Source organism: Plodia interpunctella, chromosome 28 (genome assembly GCF_027563975.2).
Source record: "Plodia interpunctella isolate USDA-ARS_2022_Savannah chromosome 28, ilPloInte3.2, whole genome shotgun sequence".
Lineage (NCBI taxonomy): Eukaryota > Metazoa > Arthropoda > Insecta > Lepidoptera > Pyralidae > Plodia > Plodia interpunctella.
The window spans coordinates 4,393,048-4,414,968 of NC_071321.1; the positions used below are offsets into that span (position 1 = coordinate 4,393,048).

General features: G+C 36.4%; 1 protein-coding gene across 7 annotated transcripts in view; it reads left to right on the forward strand.

Moving 5' to 3' along the window:
* Fas3 (Fasciclin 3) overlaps positions 1 to 21,921 on the forward strand; it is a 149,029-nt gene that overhangs the window by 31,014 nt on the left and 96,094 nt on the right. For all 7 annotated transcript variants that reach the window (XM_053766220.1, XM_053766219.1, XM_053766221.1 and 4 more), the window contains one exon: positions 9,294 to 9,514. In XM_053766220.1, coding sequence (XP_053622195.1) covers positions 9,463 to 9,514 — 52 coding nt within the window. In that variant the 5' untranslated portion in view covers positions 9,294 to 9,462. The remainder of the gene's footprint in view (positions 1 to 9,293; positions 9,515 to 21,921) is intronic.

Below are 21,921 nucleotides of genomic sequence, written 5' to 3' on the forward strand. Positions count from 1 at the left end.
CATTGTATGCGTAATTTTAAGATGATTGGATAAAGCGTAATAAGCAAACAAACTTACCTTCGCATTTATAATATTAGTTAGGACTAGATGTTGCCCGCGGCTTCGCTCCCGTGGGAATTTTGAGATAAAATATAGCCTATAGCAATCTTGGATAATTAACCTTTCTAATGGTGAAAGGACTTTTGAAATCGGTTCGGTAGTTTCGGAGATTACCCGCCGCAAACATACAAACTCACACGTTTACCTCTTTATACATAGTATAGATTTACATATGTTTTTACAACCAGCTGTCTGGCTGACGTCAACACTCTTTAGGTTAGCATTCCTCTTATTGCCTAATCATGTGTCCCTTACACATTTCTATTGAAAATGTAACACTTATTTTATAGATTTACTTTTTGTGTTACATCAATTTAAAATTATACCTTTAATAATCTGTGGCGGGTCACCCAGATCGATGGTAACGTGGCAACACGGCCACAACAAGGGATGGTGTGGCACAATGACTGCACGGTTATCATGAGAATGCCTTTTGGTTTCCATTCTATATTTACAGATCCAAAAATAGTCCAACCCACTAAAAACATTTTCATGTAAAAATGTTGCCAAGACGAGTCTAGTTTGCGTCACTAAGTCTACACTTTAGTCAAAATGTATAATAAAGTGGTCAGATCTCATGTAGAGCCAAGTATTCTTGATATATGCGCCCTAACTTTACCAGACCTAACTTCACATAGTCCTTCTTCGTAACTTCTAGTTAAAACGTGTGTTATTTCTAGAGTAACGAAACGGCCAAGCTATCAGTGAATCAGTGACGAAATTATGGGTTTTTTGGACATTTATAAAATCTAAAGTATACTAGCTACGATATTCAAACTTTGTATGTTTAATTAATGTACTCGTGGTATTATGTCTTGAAAATTGTAACTATCTGGCATTATCCAAACAATAGTTACGAGGGCTCAAAAATACGACGAAACGTTTCGAGAAAAGGTAGGTAGCGCCCTTGCTCTTCCCTTGGCTCGTCTTGGCGGGTACACTACCGTGCCCGCAGATAAACTGACTCTGCGCTGGTGTCTGGGCTGGCGCCCTTTCCCTTGATTGGCTTTTACAATCTGCACAGGTATTTATTTCGCACCAGACCAGCATGTAAGGTCTATGTACCTATGTTTGTTTGTATGAGTGATTTTTCTTGTGTATCGAGCCCTGAAGCGAGTACTGGTGATTAAAGCTAGCTAGATAAACGTACGGGCGCGAATTTTGTTATGAAACGCTGCGTTTTCCTCAACGCAATAGTTTTGATATAAAATATAACGCAATTTTTTTGCAAAATAAGTTTAAATCTGTCACTGTTAAAATCGTGAATCAAAAACTATTTTTTATTTAGTTTTTGATTCACAGACAGATTTAGAAAATGTCCGCGAGTTTCGACGCGACAAATAGATAAATTATGTGGTTGTTTGAGTGTAAATAACAAATATTGTAAAATATAAATAATCAGTTTCTTGAGTTAAACTTTTTAATTACTTATGACTTCAGTTAAGTATCCACCTTTTTCATCACATAGAAAGTGTGGAAAATGTAAATAGATGTTTGAGATGTGAGATATAAAGACTAAAATGCATTTAAAGTAGGTTAGGTACTCACATATATTACAAGTAAAAAACCAAAGCATTTGAAGGTTGTCGCAATATTCGCACGTTTAATTGAGAATTCGGGCCCGTATGTTCCCACGAAATGCCAACACGTCTCAGGCAATTTTGAAATTATGTCTTTTTACGTTTTGCCCGTAAACATTTGGCGTAAATTATTGAAATTTGCGTAAAATACATTGAATGGAATACCAACTGTATAAACACCTATGCCCTTGCAATAGAGGCGAGTTTTCAATAAATTTTGCAGTTCTTGTTGATCGTGTATTACGTAATTTCGTCTGTATGTACACAATTATATTTTTATACAAAGTCATTGAATATCGATTATCGTCGCGGAACTGAAATATAATACTTATAAAAAGTATATATTTGAACAAGATGACTGCAATGTTTTATTATCATAGTAAAAGTTTTTATACATAATTATTATATTATATTAAATGTGAAAGTGTGTTCGGTTGCGTTCCTTTTACGTTAAAACGTAATTAAAAATAAATTGTTATGAATTTAAGTGTGGCCTGTGGCTGCTGCTTTAGAATACGACCATTCTATACCTCGTTGGTGTCGTATAAGGCGACTAAAGGATCGACATTGACAAGACCAAAGGTTGTCATTACATTTTTTCAAATTTTAACAAAGACAAGTATTAGTTTTATTATATAACTTTAAAATAATTAATCTGTTCTGTGGTATTTAATGTAAATTTTATGAATGATTATGGAAATGGTTCCTTCCTCATTAAAATTGACGGATCGTAATGACAGTGCGGCCGCAGCGGTCGAAACGGTCTGAGAACCATCCAAGAGGCAGTAACATCAATCCCAAAGAGGGATGATATCAGACAGGCGGTCGAATACCCACAACTGAATTTTCAGATTGTAACATTTTTTAAGCAATCTCGGATCTTCTAGGCGCCATAGCCGTGAAGCGAACTCGCTCACATGAGAGAGAGAAAGAGAGAAGAAATATTTTTTACAAGCTGTGGCTTTTATAGTGGTGATATCATACCTAGACTAACTTTTACACGCAGCTCCGCGTTGTCCCTTCAGTGAAATATGGTTTCCCCATACAAACTTTGAACCCCTTTTTACCCCCTTAGAGGATGAATTTTTAAAAATCCTTTCTTAGTGAATCCCTGCATCGTAGTAGAATTTGCATGCCAAATTCCAGCCCGATCGGTCCAGTAGTTTGGACTGTGTGTTGATAGATCAGTCAATCACCTTTGTGTTTTATATAAATAGATAGATCATTGATAGTGAAAATGAGTACAAACAAAACGTCGTGTCACAGATGGCTTCCGTCGGGTACAACGTTCGATTCCCACGGAACCATTTCAAATGATTAATTTGACGGAAACGTTGTCGTGTTTTGTTCTAATAGGCATTGTTATGTCGTAAACTTCATGTATATATATATGAAATACAATAAGTTTTTTACATAAATGTCATTTTTTACAAAAGCTTTTATTATTGTCAAAGAGATCTTATTAAATAGAATAATTGTTTATTCTAAGTAAACTAAAACACACACAAAGTTATCTATACTATTATTATAAAGAGGTAAGCGTTTGTGAGTTTGTATGTTTGAAACTACCAAACCGATTTCAAAAATTCTTTCACCATTAGAAAGGTACATTATCCAAGATTGCTATAGGCTATATTTTATCTCAAAATTCCCAAGGGAGCGAAGCCCCGGGCAACATCTAGTCTACAATAAATAGTTACAGACAAAATAACAACATACATAAGACATAAATTATAAACAAAACTAAAACTTTAATATTCTGTTGTATTCGATGTGTGACATAGAATAATGTCCGGGCACTAAACCGTTTAGGAGTTCCGACGTCTGGAGACGTTGCTGGGTGCACCATCTGTTCGTGTTTATGCTGCTTCTGGACTGCGGTCCCATAATGTACGCTACGATTCATTTTTCAAACAAGTCTTCTACGTGTAATTTGTATATATTTATTTAACTAAATCAAAAATTCCTATTTAATTCCTATTTAAAATCAATTAAAATACCGTTAAATTATAGTCTTTGGTTTTTTATACTATATTTTTAACTCGAAATACAGCCTTTTGTAACGTTTAAAATATTACTAATGTTCTGAAGCTCTGCTAGCCCCGTAAAAGACACAGACGTACAACACTAGTAACCGAAACGCCTCTCAAAGCAAGCAAGGGCATACTACTCTCTTGGCCAAAGTTATGTCTACCCCGTAAATTAAAAAGACGTGACTGCAATGGTTTTCAACAAAAACGCAGTGCGTAGAAGCACTGTATATACAGTTTGTTTAAATTCTACGCCATTTCTGTCCAAGGATCTGTCTGCCCCGTGAAAGATAAAGACGTGAGCGCACTGGTTCGAACAAAAACGCATCTGAGTGCGTGCAAGGACTGCAGTTTGACACACCGCGCTATTTTTGGCCCAACGGATGCGCAGGCGTCGGTAGAATGTACTGACAACAAAAAAGTATTTATTTAATTTCCAAAATCTTTACATATAAAACAAACTCTGTTGCGTCTCTCTGTCTGATCGCGATAAACTCAAAAACGACGGCACGGATTTTCATGCGGTTTTGTCAAAACGTAGTGTGATTCCTAAGGAAGGTTTATGTGTAACAAAAATAAATGAATGGGAATTAAACTATAATTGCAAAACTTTATCAAAAATGGAAATTCCATCAACACTGAAGGGATTAACATTAAAAAAACCTTTTTTTAAGAAAAGCTTTTATTTAAATGCTCCAAAAAGAAGAAAACAAAATTTTCCTTTATAATTTTGACTATCAACTTATAACCTCATTATACATAATTTATATGACCATAAAAGCTTGTCGCGAGGTTTACTTGTGTAAATAAACTAGTAACTATTTGATCGAGTAAAATACTTGAAGGTACTTACGCAATACAAAATTTCAGCTCAATCGATTGAAGATATCTGCTTCAAAATTGAGTAGCAAGATTCCATCCGAACAAACAAACAAACATACATACATTGCAAGTTAAAAAAAAGCTTTTAATAAAAATATAGGCCGGAATCTCAGAAATCGATGTAAAAAAAACCATATAAATAAATATATATATATATACACATTTAGTTTGGATGATAAGGCATCATTATGATATGTCTAATTGCCTAATGGTGCACCCAGGATTGAGGTGAGGGAATTCAACAGTTTCCTGAATGGATATGATATTTTCGTCACGTATTGAATGCAATCTCTCTGTCGACCAATAAAAGTTTGTTTGGTGTCATTTTTGTAAATATATTGATCATGAATATAAAGTGTATTGTCCTTTCCTTTTCTGCTGACCGTACGAGACATATGCGTGTGAACGGGCGCGCTACCGTCAGCAGACGAATAAATAAACTTTCGTATTAAAATATACATCGTCTGCGCTGAGGTATGAGGAACTTTTAAATAAAGCTTCCTTTGTTAAGCAAGGGCGTGTTGCGACGAGTACGGATGGGTCATCTTGTAAGTTTTTTGTATTCCTTATCCAAAGAGTAAAATCTATTAATACACTGGAAGGACAGCGGAGTCTTCGTAATAGGGTCTGTCTGTCACCAAGCTGTACGCAATAGTAAAAGAGATTTTCACAGATCAGTGACCACACGCCGTTAGATGGGCCGTATGCGTCCTTGCTTGCTTTGTAACAGTAAAACATTAAAAAATATGTAAGACAATTTATGGTTGCGGAAAGTAGGTCTTTGTGCGCTATACTAAAGGTCTATGTGCGCTATACTAAAACTATGGAATAAGCTTCCCTCAGCGTTGTCCTAGTTCTGTTTGTTACCTCTTCACGCTCTATCTACTAAACCTATTTTCTTGAAATTTTGCATACATGTAGTTTGAAGTATGGAGAAGGACATAGGGTACCTGTCATCCCGGAAAAATTGAAACGCGGGCGAAGCCGCGTCCAGATAGCTAGTTTAATAGTTTCGACATTGGGGCTTTCAAGAAAAGAGTCTATCGCTTTCTCAAAAAGTCGGTAATGCACCGGTGACCCGTAACGGGTTGTTGGTGTCCACGGGCTGCGGTGTTAGCTTACCATCCGACGACCTACTCGTTTGCCCACTATACTATAAAAAAATAGAACTATCCCAGTAAATCCCTCAGAAATTATATAGTTCAAAGTTGGCATCACAATTACAAAATTCACAAAACAAAGCGCAAACGAAAAAAATGCTAGCAATGTTTGTTTGTTTATTAATTTTAAACTCGGCTTGCTTGTTTATTTCGCAGTGGATTCAGGAGCATAATAAGAAAATCGTGTCTGCAAAATGAAAATAAATAAATAAAAACACAAATTGAGCTAGCCCCAAAGTAAGTTCGAGACTTGTGTTATGGAATACTAACTCAACGATGCTATATTTTATAACAAATACATATATAGATAAATACCAAGATCGGGGCCAATCAGAAAAAGATCATTTTCCATCATGACTCGACCAGGGGTCGAACCCGGGACCTCTCGGTTCAGAGACAAGCACTTTACCACTGCGCCACCGAGGTCGTCAATTAAAAGTTTGTTCATTGTCTTTTTTAGGGTTCCTTAGTACAGACAAGGAACTCTTATTCCCCTTGTCCGTCCGTCAGCCGTCTAGCTCAAAAACTATTAGTACTAGAATTATGTAATTTAGTATGTGTGTATTAATCACGTCGACGAAGTGGTCTAATGAAATCTTGAAAAAAAAAGAAACATATTTTTGGGTGCCTCTCCTACACGTGAAGTGGAAATGATATTCTTGTCATCTTTCACACAGTGTCGGATGTTGTTGGATAGTTCTTTCAGTGCTATTACTGACTTACTGGAAGACTGTTTTAGGGTTCAAGTGTATAAGCTTTAAAGTCCCTATTTTCGTTAGTCAAGTGTCCCCGTTTCTACTAACGAAACAGTTGAAAAAAAATTACTGCTGTCATTTGGCGACCTCGGTGGCGCAGTGGTAAAGTACTTGTCTCTAAGCTGAGTGCGGGTTCTATCTCTGGTCGGGTCATGATGGAAAATGATCTTTTTCTGATTGGCCCGGGTCTTGGATGTTTATCTATATATGTATTTGTTATAAAATATATTATCGTTGAGTTAGTATCCCATAACACAAGTCTCGAACTTACTTTGGAGCTAGCTCAATCTGTGTGATTTGTCCCAAATATATTTATTTATTTTATTTATATAATTAACTACTTTGCGTCCCAGGAGTTTTTGCCACAATAACCTGTAATTTATTGCCTCTCACCCATCAAACCGGAAAATCTATAAACCTACGGTTTTATAGTGTCAATAATAAATTACATACTAGTAAATCATTAAGATTGAATAATATTTATGGGTACAATAACGTATTCTATTTTGGTATGATAGATATGTTCTTCAACTTAACGAACACTTCCTTATTTTAACCGATTCCGTATACTCAAAGCGTTATTGATAAGCATGATTAAAATATTACACAGGATGTTCACTTCACACTTGTATCAATTGAAATGAATGAAATTCTTTCAAATATATTCTCGAGTACCTTCACAGGGCTTCGTTATGTGTTAAATGTTAGCTCCGTTAAAATAAATCATTAACTAATATCACCCATATCACGTTCTCATTTAGTTATTGCTAACACTTGTGTCAGATTTTATTTTATTTATGTGGCAAGTCGTAAAAGTCATGTTAGATGTCTTTAGGCGACTTCAATAATGTCGGACACCAGTGTTAGCTATAACGCGCTCGATAAAAAGAAAGCAAATCTTATTTTTACATTTCGTAATTCGATATTCGATTTGTATAACCTTACTAATATTAAAATTGCGGAAGTTTGTGAGCAGGTATGTTTGTTACTCTTTCAAGCTAAATCTAGTGGACGGATTGTTATGAAATTAGGTACACGGGTAGAATATAATCTGGAATAACACATAGGGTACTTTTTATCCCGAAAGTCCCCGAACGAAGCCCCGGGGCGCAGCAAGTACGTAATACTTTCGCATTTTTCTTAAATAATAAACATGACAGATAATTAGAAAAGTTAAACGCGTATGAAAATGTAAAACGAATTAAATGGTAATTGAAAGAAAACATGGAATGCCGTTGGTAATTCGATTCGGTCGTCTCTGCCAGCGATGAGGCTAATTCCCTTTGGAACTTTTTGATGCACCTTGACATTCTTTTTTTTTTAAACTATTTTTACACATAAAAAATAATTCAAATAAAACCTAAACTAAACTTACCTAAAATAAAAAATAACTTTAACAAATAAAATTGAAACTAAAGTATCCATCCAATTATTAATGAGAAAGTCTGTCTGTCTGTTCCGTTTTCATGGCTAAACCGCTGGAGGGTGAATTTCACGACTTTTTGAACGCGGCGTGTAGAGTTTCATTAGTGTCTCATATTTTTTTTTTATAAAGAATCTTTTTTAAAATTAAACATTTATAAAAATTATGTTGTACCAGTACTTATAAAATAGGATAGCGGAGTTTATAACGCTCGTGACATTCAACCTGGATCCATTTTGATTCTGAACAAACAAATATAAAATACAAATGAAATATATATATTTAAATATAAATAAACTAAACATTCGCATTGTTAATAATAACTTAATTGAAACTTGGAAAGGAAGTACCCTTCTCACAACTGACCGCAGTCTCTGCCCATCAAAACCTGGGTTGGTGATGGATGATAGACATCTTATCGTAAATCTATATATATAAAAGAACAAGCGTTTTTTATTAATCAACGCCCAGCCTAAACCATAAAAGATATAAACGCGAAATTTGGGCATTAGCTTTAGGATATTACGTAGTGCTCAGATAAGAAAGAGATTTTCAAAATTCGACCCCTAAAGGGGTAAAAATTGGGAGTAAAGTTTGTATGAAAAATAACGAATATCTTTATTGGTGTACTTGAAATTTGGCACAAATGCTATGCAACAAAAATAATGAAACCCGTGTTTCAAAATTTGACCTTTCGGGTAGTTAAATGAGGGTGAAAACAAATAACGAATAATCCCATTCAAAATTAGCTCAGCGGTAAACACCATTTAATTCACGTGGTTACTGTTGATGGTTCGAATCCTGGACTTCAATTATTTTTGAATTAAATCTGATTATTTATACATATGGGTGATTTCTGAGAAAGATTAATTATGGTTTTACCCGTGGTTTTACTCGAGCGAAGGTGTGGCGGGTTGCTAGTCACTTATATTACACTAGCCGCCCGTCCCGGCTTCGCTCGGGTCAAACACAATAAATTATACACGCAAACCCTCCTCAGTAATCACTCTATCTATTGGTGATATACACATGAAAATCCGTGTTTTTGAGTTTATCGCGAACAGACAGACAGACAGACAGACGCGGCAGAGGACTTAGTTTATAATATGTATAGATTACAATACTGAATTTTTCTGAAGGTCAAGAGAGAATCAAACTATCCTATGCCAAGTAAAAGTAAAAAAAAACTTCCCTACCAAGGGTCTATCCTTCATAAGCAACACCAACTTAAAAAATACCCACCTTCTTCCTTCTTTTTTAAACAATACTACTTGAAAAACGGCTCAAAAAATACTGGCCACATCAATTACATAATCCTATGATCCTGGCCCAATAAAATTAAAAATAAACCTTTTTTGTTGCAGTGCGAGCGAGACAGCTGTGGAGACACGTGAGCGCGACGAGGATAGATATAGTGTTCGATTCGAAACCAGTTTGAAAAAGGAATAGTGACCGTTTTTGATCGTGTCTAGTGATGCTAGTGCGCGATTGGTGTTTGAAAGTGTAGTGTACTTTTTGAAAGTGGAATTCAAGATGGCGTATTTTCCCGCGGTTTTTGGACTGTTAATGGCCTCTGTTGTAACAGGTGAGTGACTTTTGTATTTGCAAATTGTAATCGTGACTGTATTTTCAAGTATTTTGTCTTGAATTAATGATACAAGAGTACAAAGCATTGCATTATTTATAATTTTGTTTCGGTTTTAGCTGGCTCTTGTATTCTGTCTGCTATGGATCGAAGTTTAATGATATTGTGCTTACTTGAAATAGACAAATGGTTCGTAACTTTGGGAATTATTTAATTTATTAATAACTAGCGAACCGGCCCAGCTTCACTTGGGTAAAACTTAAAAAAAAATGTATATTCGTAACTATATAGGTATATTAGTATGGATTTGATGGCAAGCAAAGATAAAGTCTAGGATGGTGGTGTTAGGGTGCTAAAAAAGTTGATGGTTTAACTTCTGCGTGAATGCATTTTAGATACAAAAATGGTGTGTATTTTGTAGTATACTGAGTATCCTTACATATTATAAAACAAAAAAATACTGCACGGATTTTCATGCGGTTTTTACTAATAGTTAGTGTGGTTCCTGAGGAAGGTTTCGGTGTATGATTTATTATATTTTTACCCGAGCGAAGCAGGGATGGGCCGCTAGTAGTTAGATATATAACACATCGCTTTTTTCTTTTAAACCACAAGATTTTGATGTAGGAATTTTTCCTTTTACCCTTTCGTTGTTATTCAGACAAGTTATTAAAAGATTTATGAACAGAAATGACACTGTGCGAAGCCATGTCATGTCGCTAGTTCCAAATAACTATCTGTCCAAGTCATTGACTCGCCAACGATCCAAAAAATATCAAATTGAAAATCCGCCTTCCCGAATCGAATGGAAAATATACAAATTGATTTTAGAATAACAAACTTGCTGTGGAGAACGCACTTGTGTTTTTTTTACTTTGTTTCTTATGTGTGGTTCCGTATATTTTATGAAGTTTATATTATTTACATCTACAAGTGAGACGCACCGAACCAATCACATTGCGCCATTGTGACGCAACGACAACCACACTGCAATGTGATTGGTTCGCTGCATCTCACTTCGAACCCGTTTTTTTTTCTTTTTACACTAAAACAATACCTTCATTTTTCTTCTGTAAAAAGCCTTTTTGATGTGATACGAGGCGACTAAGGAAAACACAACATCACGTTTTGTTCAAATTCAAATCATTTATTTAGAAATTAGACCTTCACAGGCACTTTTTCTCGTCAATTTTTATATCTATAGTTATTTCTCACAAGCTACAAACTACTGGCATTTCGGAACGACCACTGCTGAGAAGAAATGCCGAAAGAAACTCATTTGAACAGTGTTGGTCCCTATCATGCCAGATCGGCAGATGTTTCTTTAATGATGCCCACTCCATGTCAATAGCTTGTCGTCTCAGTCGATACTCCTTTTTTATTCTTAGTATTTAAGTGAATAAACAAAACAAATTATTCATATTATAGATAACGCGCAAGATATTTTTGGTTTAATTTTTTCACTTCTTTCCGACATTTTACGTTTTTAATCTAAAATTCAATCAATAAGCAGACAAGACTCAAGGGTTCACACAAAGAAATAAGCTTAACATGACCCACAGGAACGAGCACAAACACGGAATGCAGCATTCAAAAAGGGCCTTGCCTTATTGTCATAATCAAATATATACCTCTTATCTGTGCGTATTACTGAATTCTCGGCTGTGGCTCCCCAAAACCGCATAGAAAATAAAAATATGGAGCATTCGACTGGGATTTCACCACCGTTGGCCTGCCTGACGTCAAACCTATACGTATACAAAGAACTACGGAACCCCAAATCTCCAGGACGAACATGTTTACACTAGCGTCCACATTGAGACATAACAACGTGTTGTTTACAAAATGTATTTGTTTAAAGTCGAACGCGTAGGTGATATCCTGTTTACGATGTCTTACTTATGGTTTATTTGTAAATTAAAGATTACAAAGAAATTTCGATGTCTCTGAGGACCCAAGGTCTGGTGACTCTTCTTTGGCCAACGTTTGAGTTTGGCCATACAAAGAGGAAGTGTCGCCAGCCTTCTGGGAACTTTACCGCGCGACGACGGCGATTTAGTGTCAATTTTTTATTTAAATTAATTCAATAGGCTATCATGCCTGTTATCCGTGGTAGGCATAGACTAGGGATTTCTTGTTGCCCCCTTATAAGTATCACTCGCTTCAAATTCGTTGAATAAAATTTTACTTAGAACAAATATGTAGCTACAATAACGAAGAAAATTTTGAGCATCTTAAAATGATTATTTTATCGTTCAGTAATGTTAATTACTTTTTGTCTGCGGTTTCGCTTGCGTGATTTCCCGATGGGAATTCCTTCTCATAACTACGAAGCGTAATTTCAAAAAGGTTAATTGATAGATAAATCGTAAAGAGCTAATGAATAAGTATGTACCCACTCACATTTGAATTCATCATATTTGTTTAGGTTAGGATTGGAATGTTTTGAAGTGAAAATTTAAAACTAATTTCGTTGACAGACAGAGTTTAATAATTGACGTTATTAAAGAAACGATTGCGCTTTGGAAGTAGTAGACTTAAATTTTTTTTACGGCAATAAATGATAATAATTGTTATCCTATCCCAACTAATATTATAAACGCGAAAGTAAATTTGTTTATTACCTCTTCACGCATTATTTACTGGACCGATTGTTATGAAATTTAATACACGGGTAGAAAATAAACTGGAATAACACTTAGTGTACTCTTTATCCCGAATTTCTCACGGGCGCGAAGCCCCGGGGCGCAGCTAGTGTTGTATATTTGGTTTTAGTTTGTTGAATAGTATTTGAGATTTGATAAGTATAATAAATAGTGTCTTGACATTTTACGTCTGTGACATTTTAAGGCCTACGATAAATCTCTCTGTCTCCTCTTTTCGTGTTGCCAGTCGCTTACGCGCCTGTGACGCCGCGAAGACCTGCGTCAGCGTAAAACATACAACCTTTAAAAATCGAAGATTCCGTTCTGTGACAGACGTTAATACTCCTTGGAAATGCTATTGTCGCTCATCAGCAACATCAACCATATGCCCCTTAGTCTCCTCGTAAGACATCCACGGGCATATATGGAGTGGTTCTATTCTAGGGCGGAACCACAAGCCCCCAACTAAACTGATCTGTTCCTTCGTTAAATTATTCATTAAGTACACCTATAAAAAATGTTTACGAAGCGTGAGGTAGGTCGTTTTTATGGCGTCAAAAATAACTGTATCGTTAACTGTAAGGTAATGGTTATCCGACGACAGTGAACTAGGAAGGTTGTGCTTTTAGTGTTAGAAGTAACCTAAGATGGAATACAATAACTGGTATCAGATTTTATTTTTGACGTGACTTTTACGGCACTCTACCGCCATCTGAAGATGTGGTGGTGTAATGATTTTAAGCCTGTGGATCGATTGGTGCCAGGTACAAATCCTACTCGTGCCACATCAGTTTGTATACCAATCTGACTCATGTATTTTAGTTTTCATCGACTTGTCATCGACGGTCCCGGGTTCGACCCGGGACCTCTCGGTTCAGGGGCAATCACATTACCACTGCGCCACTGAGGACGTCAAAGGTGCGTTGCAACTGAAGTTAAGTATTTGCACAAATTAGGAGCTGGAATCAGTGAAATCGCGAAACATCTGTATGTATGTCGATGTCCGCTCACTGCCCGTGACGGCTACGTATGTAAAACTATTGTCTGTCCGTGTGTACGTTGAATGTGTTATGTGAACCGTACTTATCGGGTTTTGACTATGATAGAAGTTATTACGAGCTGCGTTTCTGCGGATTACTCAAATTCTAGCATTTGACGACCTCCGTGGCCTAATGGTCATCACGCCGAACTGCTACACAGGAGGTCCCGGGTTCGATCTCCGGTCAGGTCAAGATTGAATATGATCTTTTTCAAATTGACCTGGGTCTTGGATGTTTATCTATATATTTTTAGAATATAGTATCGTTGAGTTGGTATCCCATAACACAAGTCTCGAACTTACCTTGGGGCTAGCTCAATCTGCGTGAAATGTCACAAAGACAGATACTTCATAAGGGTTCCGTATAGACAGGTTTCTGCCCTTTTGAAGTACAGCACGGAACTCTAAAAACACATGCCTAGCTCTTAAAAATTTATTAAACTTTGTCACCAGTGTCCGTCCAACTTTATCATTCTGCAAGTATAAAGTTCACGAGAGGAGGAAGAACCAAAATTAATTCTGGAAAAACTTTCCACCAGAAGTATCTACTTATACGTGTAGGTACGAAGTTTTTTCAAATTTGCTTTTCATGTACCTTCTGTTTCACATATTTGTTGTCTTTGAAATACTCAAATCTATAAATCATAGAACAATAAAAAGAATAAAAATAATGACTTAATAATAATATAAATGTGAAAATAAGTTTGTTTGTTTCCCCCTTCACGCTCTATCTACTCAACCAATCAAAAAGTACCTTGTGTGTTATTCCAGGTTATATTCTACCCGTGTACTAAATTTCATAACAATCGGTCCAGTAGATTTTGCGTGAAAGAGTAACAAACATACATATACATCCTCACAAACTTTCGCATTTATAATATTGGTAAGTAGTATGCAATGTAGAAAGACTCTACAGGTTTATTTGTTAGTGAAATTATAAAACCCCTGACTTTCTATATTAATTTCGCTACAACTTTTGACTGGCTGAACCGATTTTGATCAAAGATATCTAAGAACCACCGCAAAAAAAAAATAAGCTATCGAATAAAAAAAAACACATCCAAATCGATTCACCCGTTGATGAGCTACGGTGCCACGTACACAGACATACAGACATTAGCGGTCAAACTTATAAAACCCCTCTTTGCGTCGGGGGTTAAAAAGAAAACGCTCGATCGACCTATCCTATCTATGTATCGATAGTTCTATCGATAGATTTCCTTGTTAATACATTTTAATCTCCACATGACGTGTCCGAGCTCACGAGCCGTGACCCGTGTGACTCATTCTGACTCAGGGTTGACTCACATTATTCACAATCAAATTGCATTTCCTTAATGCAATTGCTGAAGCTGTTTTTTCGCATTTTTATTGGCTTCGCCCGCGTATATTCGTGTGTCCCACGGAGCACAGATATGTCCGTTCATAACATATAATATAGTATCGTTGAGTTAGTATCCGTTATAGTTACAGTTAGAAATATCTGATTGAAGGAAAAATCGAAGCAAGAAGAGGAAAAGGAAAGCCAAGAAGGGCATTCCTGGATGAAATAAAAGAGAAGGCGGAGCTCGTGTCGTATAGGGAGGTGACATCGGTGGCCGAGGACAGAATTAGATGGAAAATGCTCCACCGACAAGAACAAATTTCTTAAATTAATTTATGTAAGATAATTTATGTAAGATAAGTTAGTATCCCATAACACAAGTCTCGAACTGACTTTGGCGCTAGCTCAATCTGTGTGATTTGTCCCAATATATTTATTTATTTATAACTTATTATTGTCAATATCTCAGTGGACCATCTGCTATATAACTGTGAAAACCACATCCAATTCCATCCAGTAATTTTCGCGTGATGCGCGTTAAATACACAGACAGACAAAAATTAATGTTTGGCCTCTATTAGTCCCTATTAGTGTTCTTTAATATCTCCTATGTGCAGACACAGTCCACTTACAATTTCATTATGTGTATAGATAATTTGAGTACATTGAATGAATAATTGAATGATCCCTTTAGACGTCAAGGTGACTACAGTAGCTTAACGCGAGTTTAAACTATACGAACTGCATTGAAACTACTTTTATACTCAAACGCGCACATAACATTTATATTTCCCGGGCGTTTACGAACTTGTTACAAAGGTCCGGTCACTGGGCGACTCTCCCAGTCGTCAAGCGGCTGAGAAAATAAAAAGGTAGGTATGTGCGCGTTTAATACCTTTCTTTAGTTTATGCATTGCATCTATCAAAAAAAATATGGCTATTGATTGGCCAGACTCTCCGCCGTCCCTACGGACTTATTGCGCGACGAGCGTTGGACTGGAACTCGCAGGGCAAGCGAAAGAAAGGAACTGACGTGGCGAATAAAAAAATATATATCAAAATCGGTTCAGCCGTTTGTCTGCTACGATGCCACGGACCGACATACCAAATATCAAAAAAGCCACGTTGGCTTCATAGTAAAGCCAGAGTGTTCAGCCTCTAACGTACAGCCAGCACATCAAGCTACCCGAATTCATTGCAAACTCGTCGCTATTACCGCGCCATAGAGGTTCGTGCAGGGCTACTTGATGTGCCATTGACTGTACCAAGTTGGACCAAGCAATCGTGATGACTCGGATTATGAACAGGCTAACTAGTCACTAAGTCCTAGCGTACTATGTTATTATTAGCTAGAATTACGTATAGAATGATGCATTAATGACTCAGCCAGATCAGGTGCACTGGTGCATTGATAAAGCATGCATTTATGCTAGTTGTACAATTTGATACACTGCTTGTGTATACACTATAGTAAACATTATTGTGTGTGCAATGGTATTGTTGTACAATTGTAGTTTTAGACAGTTTTCGATAATAATTTACAATGTCGTTATGTTTTTTTGTTTGTTTAAATTACTGCGCTCCGGGGCTTCGCTCCCGTGGAAATTTTGGGATGAAAAGTACCCTTTGTGTTGTTCCAGGTTATATTCTAACCGTGTTCAAAATTTCGTAACAATCGGTTCAGAAGATTTTGCGTGAAAGAGTAACAAACATACACACATCCTCACAAACTTTTGCATTTATAATATTGGTAGGATTATATGGTTTTATCCGAGCGAAGCCGGGGGCCGCTGATAGCTACTATTTAATCTGTCGACAGACTCGACGAACTTGTTCCTCTTAAAAAGCAATTTTTACAGACGGACGGACGACATTCATTGAAAAGTTTTCAACATTTACTGTACAGTCATAAATACATTACTTTTTTATTACAAACTTTTATTTAACTTGCAGTGTGACGACACGAGTCTTATGTTTATATGTTTCATATGTCTCGGGTGGAATCTTGCTACTCAATTTTGAAGCAGATATCATCAACCGATTGAGCTGAAATTTTGTACACATATTTGGTTTGGACGAAAATGCATTATTGTGATGAGCATGACCTGATGGTGCACCCGAGGACGGCTCCAGACGTGGGAACTTCTCAACGGTTTACTGCCCGGACATGATTTCTTGTCACACATTGAACGCAATAAGATGTTACTGACAGGCATCAAACACTTGTGTCAAAAATGACATTTTTATAAGACTTGTTCAATTAAATTATTTTTATTTGTCACTAGCAATAATTGAGTCGTTTGGCGACTGGGATCTTCATTGGGAATTTTGTGATCGATTCACAATATTTTTTAATCTATGATAAATTCTAAAATATTCATTTTAATATAATGAGATGAAGAGCAATTTTTATCTACATTAAATGGCCAATGCAATTAATATACCAATTTGGATAAGTAACATTTTAAAACTTATTTTAGAAGTATCATTTTAAAAAACCTTTTAGTTAAATATGGTTACCATGACTCATCCTGAGTAGATCACTACATAGTATAAAAAAACGCCCGCCGCGCCTGTCTGTTTCTTAGCTCTCTTCTACTAAGGATTTTGATGCAGTTTACACTGTTATTTAGGCGAATTATATATAGATCTCGTGCGAAGCCGTGGAGGGTCGCTAGTAAATATATAGGTATTTAAACTAGCTGCGCCCCGGGGCTTTGCTCCCGTGGGAATTTCGGGATAAAAAGTACCCTATGTGTTATTCCAGGTATTATTCTAACCGTGTACCAAATTTCATAACAATTGGTCCAGTAGATAATGCTTAAAGAGGTAACAAACAAACTTACTTTCGTATTTATAATATTAGTTGGGATACAAAACTTTGCCCAGCAGTGGGACACCACAGGCTATTAAAAAAAACCTTTAAAAAGGCAATCAAAAAGACTACTTATCTGTTCAGAAACGCGTGAAGTTTTCCCTATGTTGGTATACAATACAAAAATCGCGCGAGTCGTTTCTACTGTTAAGGTTCCGGAAATATGGCGACGCAATATGAAGTTCATATTCTTTGCACGATAAACTCGAAATTGTAAACAATTTCGAGTTTATCATGCAAATAATTAACAAATTAATAAAAAACGATCACCCTCTTCAAATCCACACAATACGAATTCGTTTTTTTTTTGGTTTTAAACAAAAATTCTACTTAATTATAAAAAAAACAATAAATATTTTTATATTTTACTAGCGGCCCATCCCGGCTTCGCTCAGTAAAAACATAACAAATTATACCCCTAAACCTTCCTCAGGAATCACTCTATCTATTAGTGAAAACCGCATGAAAATCCGTGTAGTAGTTTTCGAGTTTATCGCGAACAGACAGACAGACAGACGCGGTAGAGGACTTTGTATATATAATAAGTAAGGATGTGTATTTTTTTAATCTAATCGATTATGAATAAAGGGTTCCATTCATCTCGTACGGAACCCTAAAGTAGCTACACCTGAACAAACATAATACCTTCATTACAGCCAGTGGAATGAAAAACAAATGTTCGCGAAATCCCTTTTTTAAGCGCGTCCTAAGCTCAGATTAGCGTGTCCATTGACTCACGGCATTTCCGATTTTGCTTTCAAATTTCAAACATTTTTTTCACAAAGGTTTTATTTAACACAGTATGCATATATCGTGAGGAAACCTGTACTCTAGTCAAATTTATCCTCTAGAGTGTGAAAAGGAGAAGGCAATGGCAAACCACTCCATTAAAAATTGCCAATTTTTCCATATGCATATTTTATGTCATAATTTAACATGGCATATTTTTACTCATCATAATAATAGTTACGCACAATATTTATACACATAACAATTTGAACCATAACTAACCTAACCTAAAAGTTAATTATCCCACATTTACCCGTATGTCAAAAATAAATTATGCCTTACACCTATTATGCCAAAATATTGTATGCCAAAATCGTTATGCCAAAGGACAAATGGGACAAAATAGTTTATGCGATAAAAAGTGGCTCCATACCACGACCCTCAGCCATGAGGAGTACGACGGAACGAAGAGTGTACGATAAGCATATTCGGGTGGAATCTTGCTCAATTTAAAAATCAGGGGGCTTACTATCATTTCTTAACGCGACTCACTTTACGACCTAAACTGAACTGCATCGCAAATTCGTACCATCGACTTAATTTTTTTTTTTATGCGATTCATTTTAGGTTCCTAAATACAACTGAGTTGCATTGGAATCGTTCTGTAAAACTTGATGGTAGGCCTGCAGATATGTTAAACAGATAGAGCTGAAATTTTGCAAGCGCGTTAGTTTGGACGACAATGCATGCATGACAAGCATCACGACTATGATAAGCATGACCTGCTGCTGCACCTCGGTGCACCATCGTGTATCTGTTCCCGACGAGGGAGCTCCTCAATCGTTTATTGCGCGGACATGATATTTTTGTCACGCATTGAATGCAAGAAGATTTCTCTGACAACAAACATGACATTTTTGTGAAAAACTTATTAGAAATATCGTGGTAAAGTGGACATAAAAACTCTGTCACGTGCCGTAACACCTAATTCATTCACACTCAGCGAAGTTAAAAAAATACAGGTTATATAGACAAAGCGTTGTTTGTTTCAATATCTGTTTGAACATTGAATAGTGATGCGGCAATGTAATGTTCTTAATATATTTATAGACCTTTATTTATTTATATTTGTCAATTGAAATATTGGGGTCCTGTTATACTAGATGTTGCCCGGGGCTTGGCTGTCGCTTGCATACAATATTGTCATCTTAGATACTAACTGCTATAAGAGCGAGCTCTCATTGCTCAACTGTGCTCCGTTGTGACGACTCAGTACGTTGTAGCTCTGTCGTAGTCTTCTATAGGTTTTGACATTGACGTACGTTGATATGCGTCGAAACTTCATACAAGTGTGTTCATTCTGGGTTCTCAGAGCGTTTCGACCGTCGTGGCCGCGCTGTCATTACATTTTTTTAAATTTTAACAAACACAATAATAAATGAAAGTCTATATCTGTCCCAAATTGTTTTATGAACCTTTAAATAAAAATCTATCGATATCGACAGAGGCACATCCCTATGAAGCTGCAGCATAGAAATTGGTCACATTTCGCGCACTCCTATAAATTGTACGGCCAGAAATTTTCATCAGTCCACCATTGTTGCACCAAAACAATGTTAATTTTGCACAATCAACGGCAAAAGTGGACCGAGAGTCCTTTCGATCCGTATTGGTCATAAATACTATACTATACCAATTTATATAAGGAACTAGGTGTTCCCCGGGGCTTCGCTCCCGTGGGAATTTTGAGATACAATATAGCTTATAGCAATCGTGCATAATGTGTTTTTCTAATGGTGAAAGAATTTTTGAAATCGGTCCGGTAGTTTCCCGACTCAAACATACAAACTCACATACGCTTACCTCTTTATAAAAAAGCATAGATATAAGACAGATTGTAATCAAAGTTGGTACACGAGTAGAATAACCATAGGGTACTTTTTATCCCGACATTTGGCGGGGGCGAAGCTAGTACTCTGTATGAATGACGTCTTCATAGTAGTATTCCTCATGGCTTAGGGTCGTTGTCATTACGTAAAACACACGTATTAATGGAGTGGTTTCCTCACAATGTTTTCCTTCACCGGAAGCAAGTGGTGGTCGATGTAAACTACTACACATGAGTCAGATTGGTATACAAACTCATGTGGCACGAGTAGGATTCGAACCTGGGACCTTTCGGTTCACAGGCGGGCGTCTTGACCATTACACCACCACCGCTGACGCATGAATGACGTAGGTGAAGCTTATTTCTAAAGAAATTTCTTCTCGCAGACAATTTCCTTATTTACTGCAGTATAAAAAAAATATATAATATCATTATATACTTACGCGAAAGCCACATAGTCAACCGACTTTAACACGTGATGGGCAAACCAACAGACCATCAAACCCATTCTTTTTATATGACAATTGTCCAAAATGTACCGTTATACAAACGGACAGATCGTTTGAAACGCATTATACTTATACACTTCCATTGTGTAACGGATTTTTGTTGAATTATTTGAATCAAATGTTACCATTTTGTTTATTTACACACTAGCCCCCGTCTCGACTTCGCTCGGGTAAAACATAATAAATTACACACCTAAACCTTCCTCAAGAATCACACTAGTTATTAGTGAAAACCGCATATAAATCCGTGCAGTAGTTTTTGAGTTTGTCGCGAACAGCCAGACGAACAGACGCGGCGGCGGGCTTTGTAAGAATACATAATATTTTCATAAATTACTTGCATTAGATATGTACAAACTTTTATATGCAATGCAATAACTTTTTCTGCAAATTTTTGAGATGTTTATAATGTTGTCAGAAAGATCATGTTGCATTCAATGCGTGACACAAAAATCATCACCTCGCTGTAAACCGTTGTGGAGTTCCCTCGTCGGAGGCCGTTCCTGGGTGCACCATCAGACGACGCCTAACATAATAATGCAGTGTTACCCAAACTAAAAATGTGTACGAAATTTCAGCTCAATCGGTTGAAGATACAAGATTCCACACCGACATTATATTACGTACAAGCGTTAAATAAAAGCTTATATTATCTCATAGCTGCAAATCCCTCTTTCGGAACGACCACTGCTGAGAAGAAATCGCAAAAGAAACTAGTTACGTTAACTTTGTATGGTTTTAAGTATTATGTCAATTCGTTTAACGAATCGATTATCAAACAAATCTTGATAGAAAGTACTATTCTCGACCGACTATAATGAAATTATTCTTATTGTTACAGGTAATAAATGCATTTTTATAGCGATACTGACAGCACCTAGGGGCTTCGCTCGCGTGGGAAATTCGGGATACACTCCCAACTGTTATAAATGCGAAAGTAAGTTTGTTTATTTGTTTGTTACCTCTTCACGCTCTAATTACGCAACCAATCTTCTTGAAAATTTTCATATATATACTTTGAAGTACGGAGAAGGATATTTTTTCCCGGAAAAATAACTGTTCCCGTGATGTTGCTCGGGGCCTCGCACCCGTAGGAATTTTGTGATAAAATATAGACTATAACAATATTGGTTGATGTACCTTTCTAATGGTGAAATAATTTTTTAAATCGGTTCAGTAGTTTGAACTCCGCCGCGCGCTGTCATTAGTGTTTATTAAATTGCACCATACACAGTAATCAATTTAATTATCCTATTTTATAAATAAGCAAAATGCTGGTACAATGTTAATTTTATAAATGTTTAATTTAAAAGTTTCTTTATTCAAAAGAAGTGTGGGACACTAATGAAACGCTGCACGCCTTGTTCAAACGGTCGTGAAATTCACCCTTACCCCTTT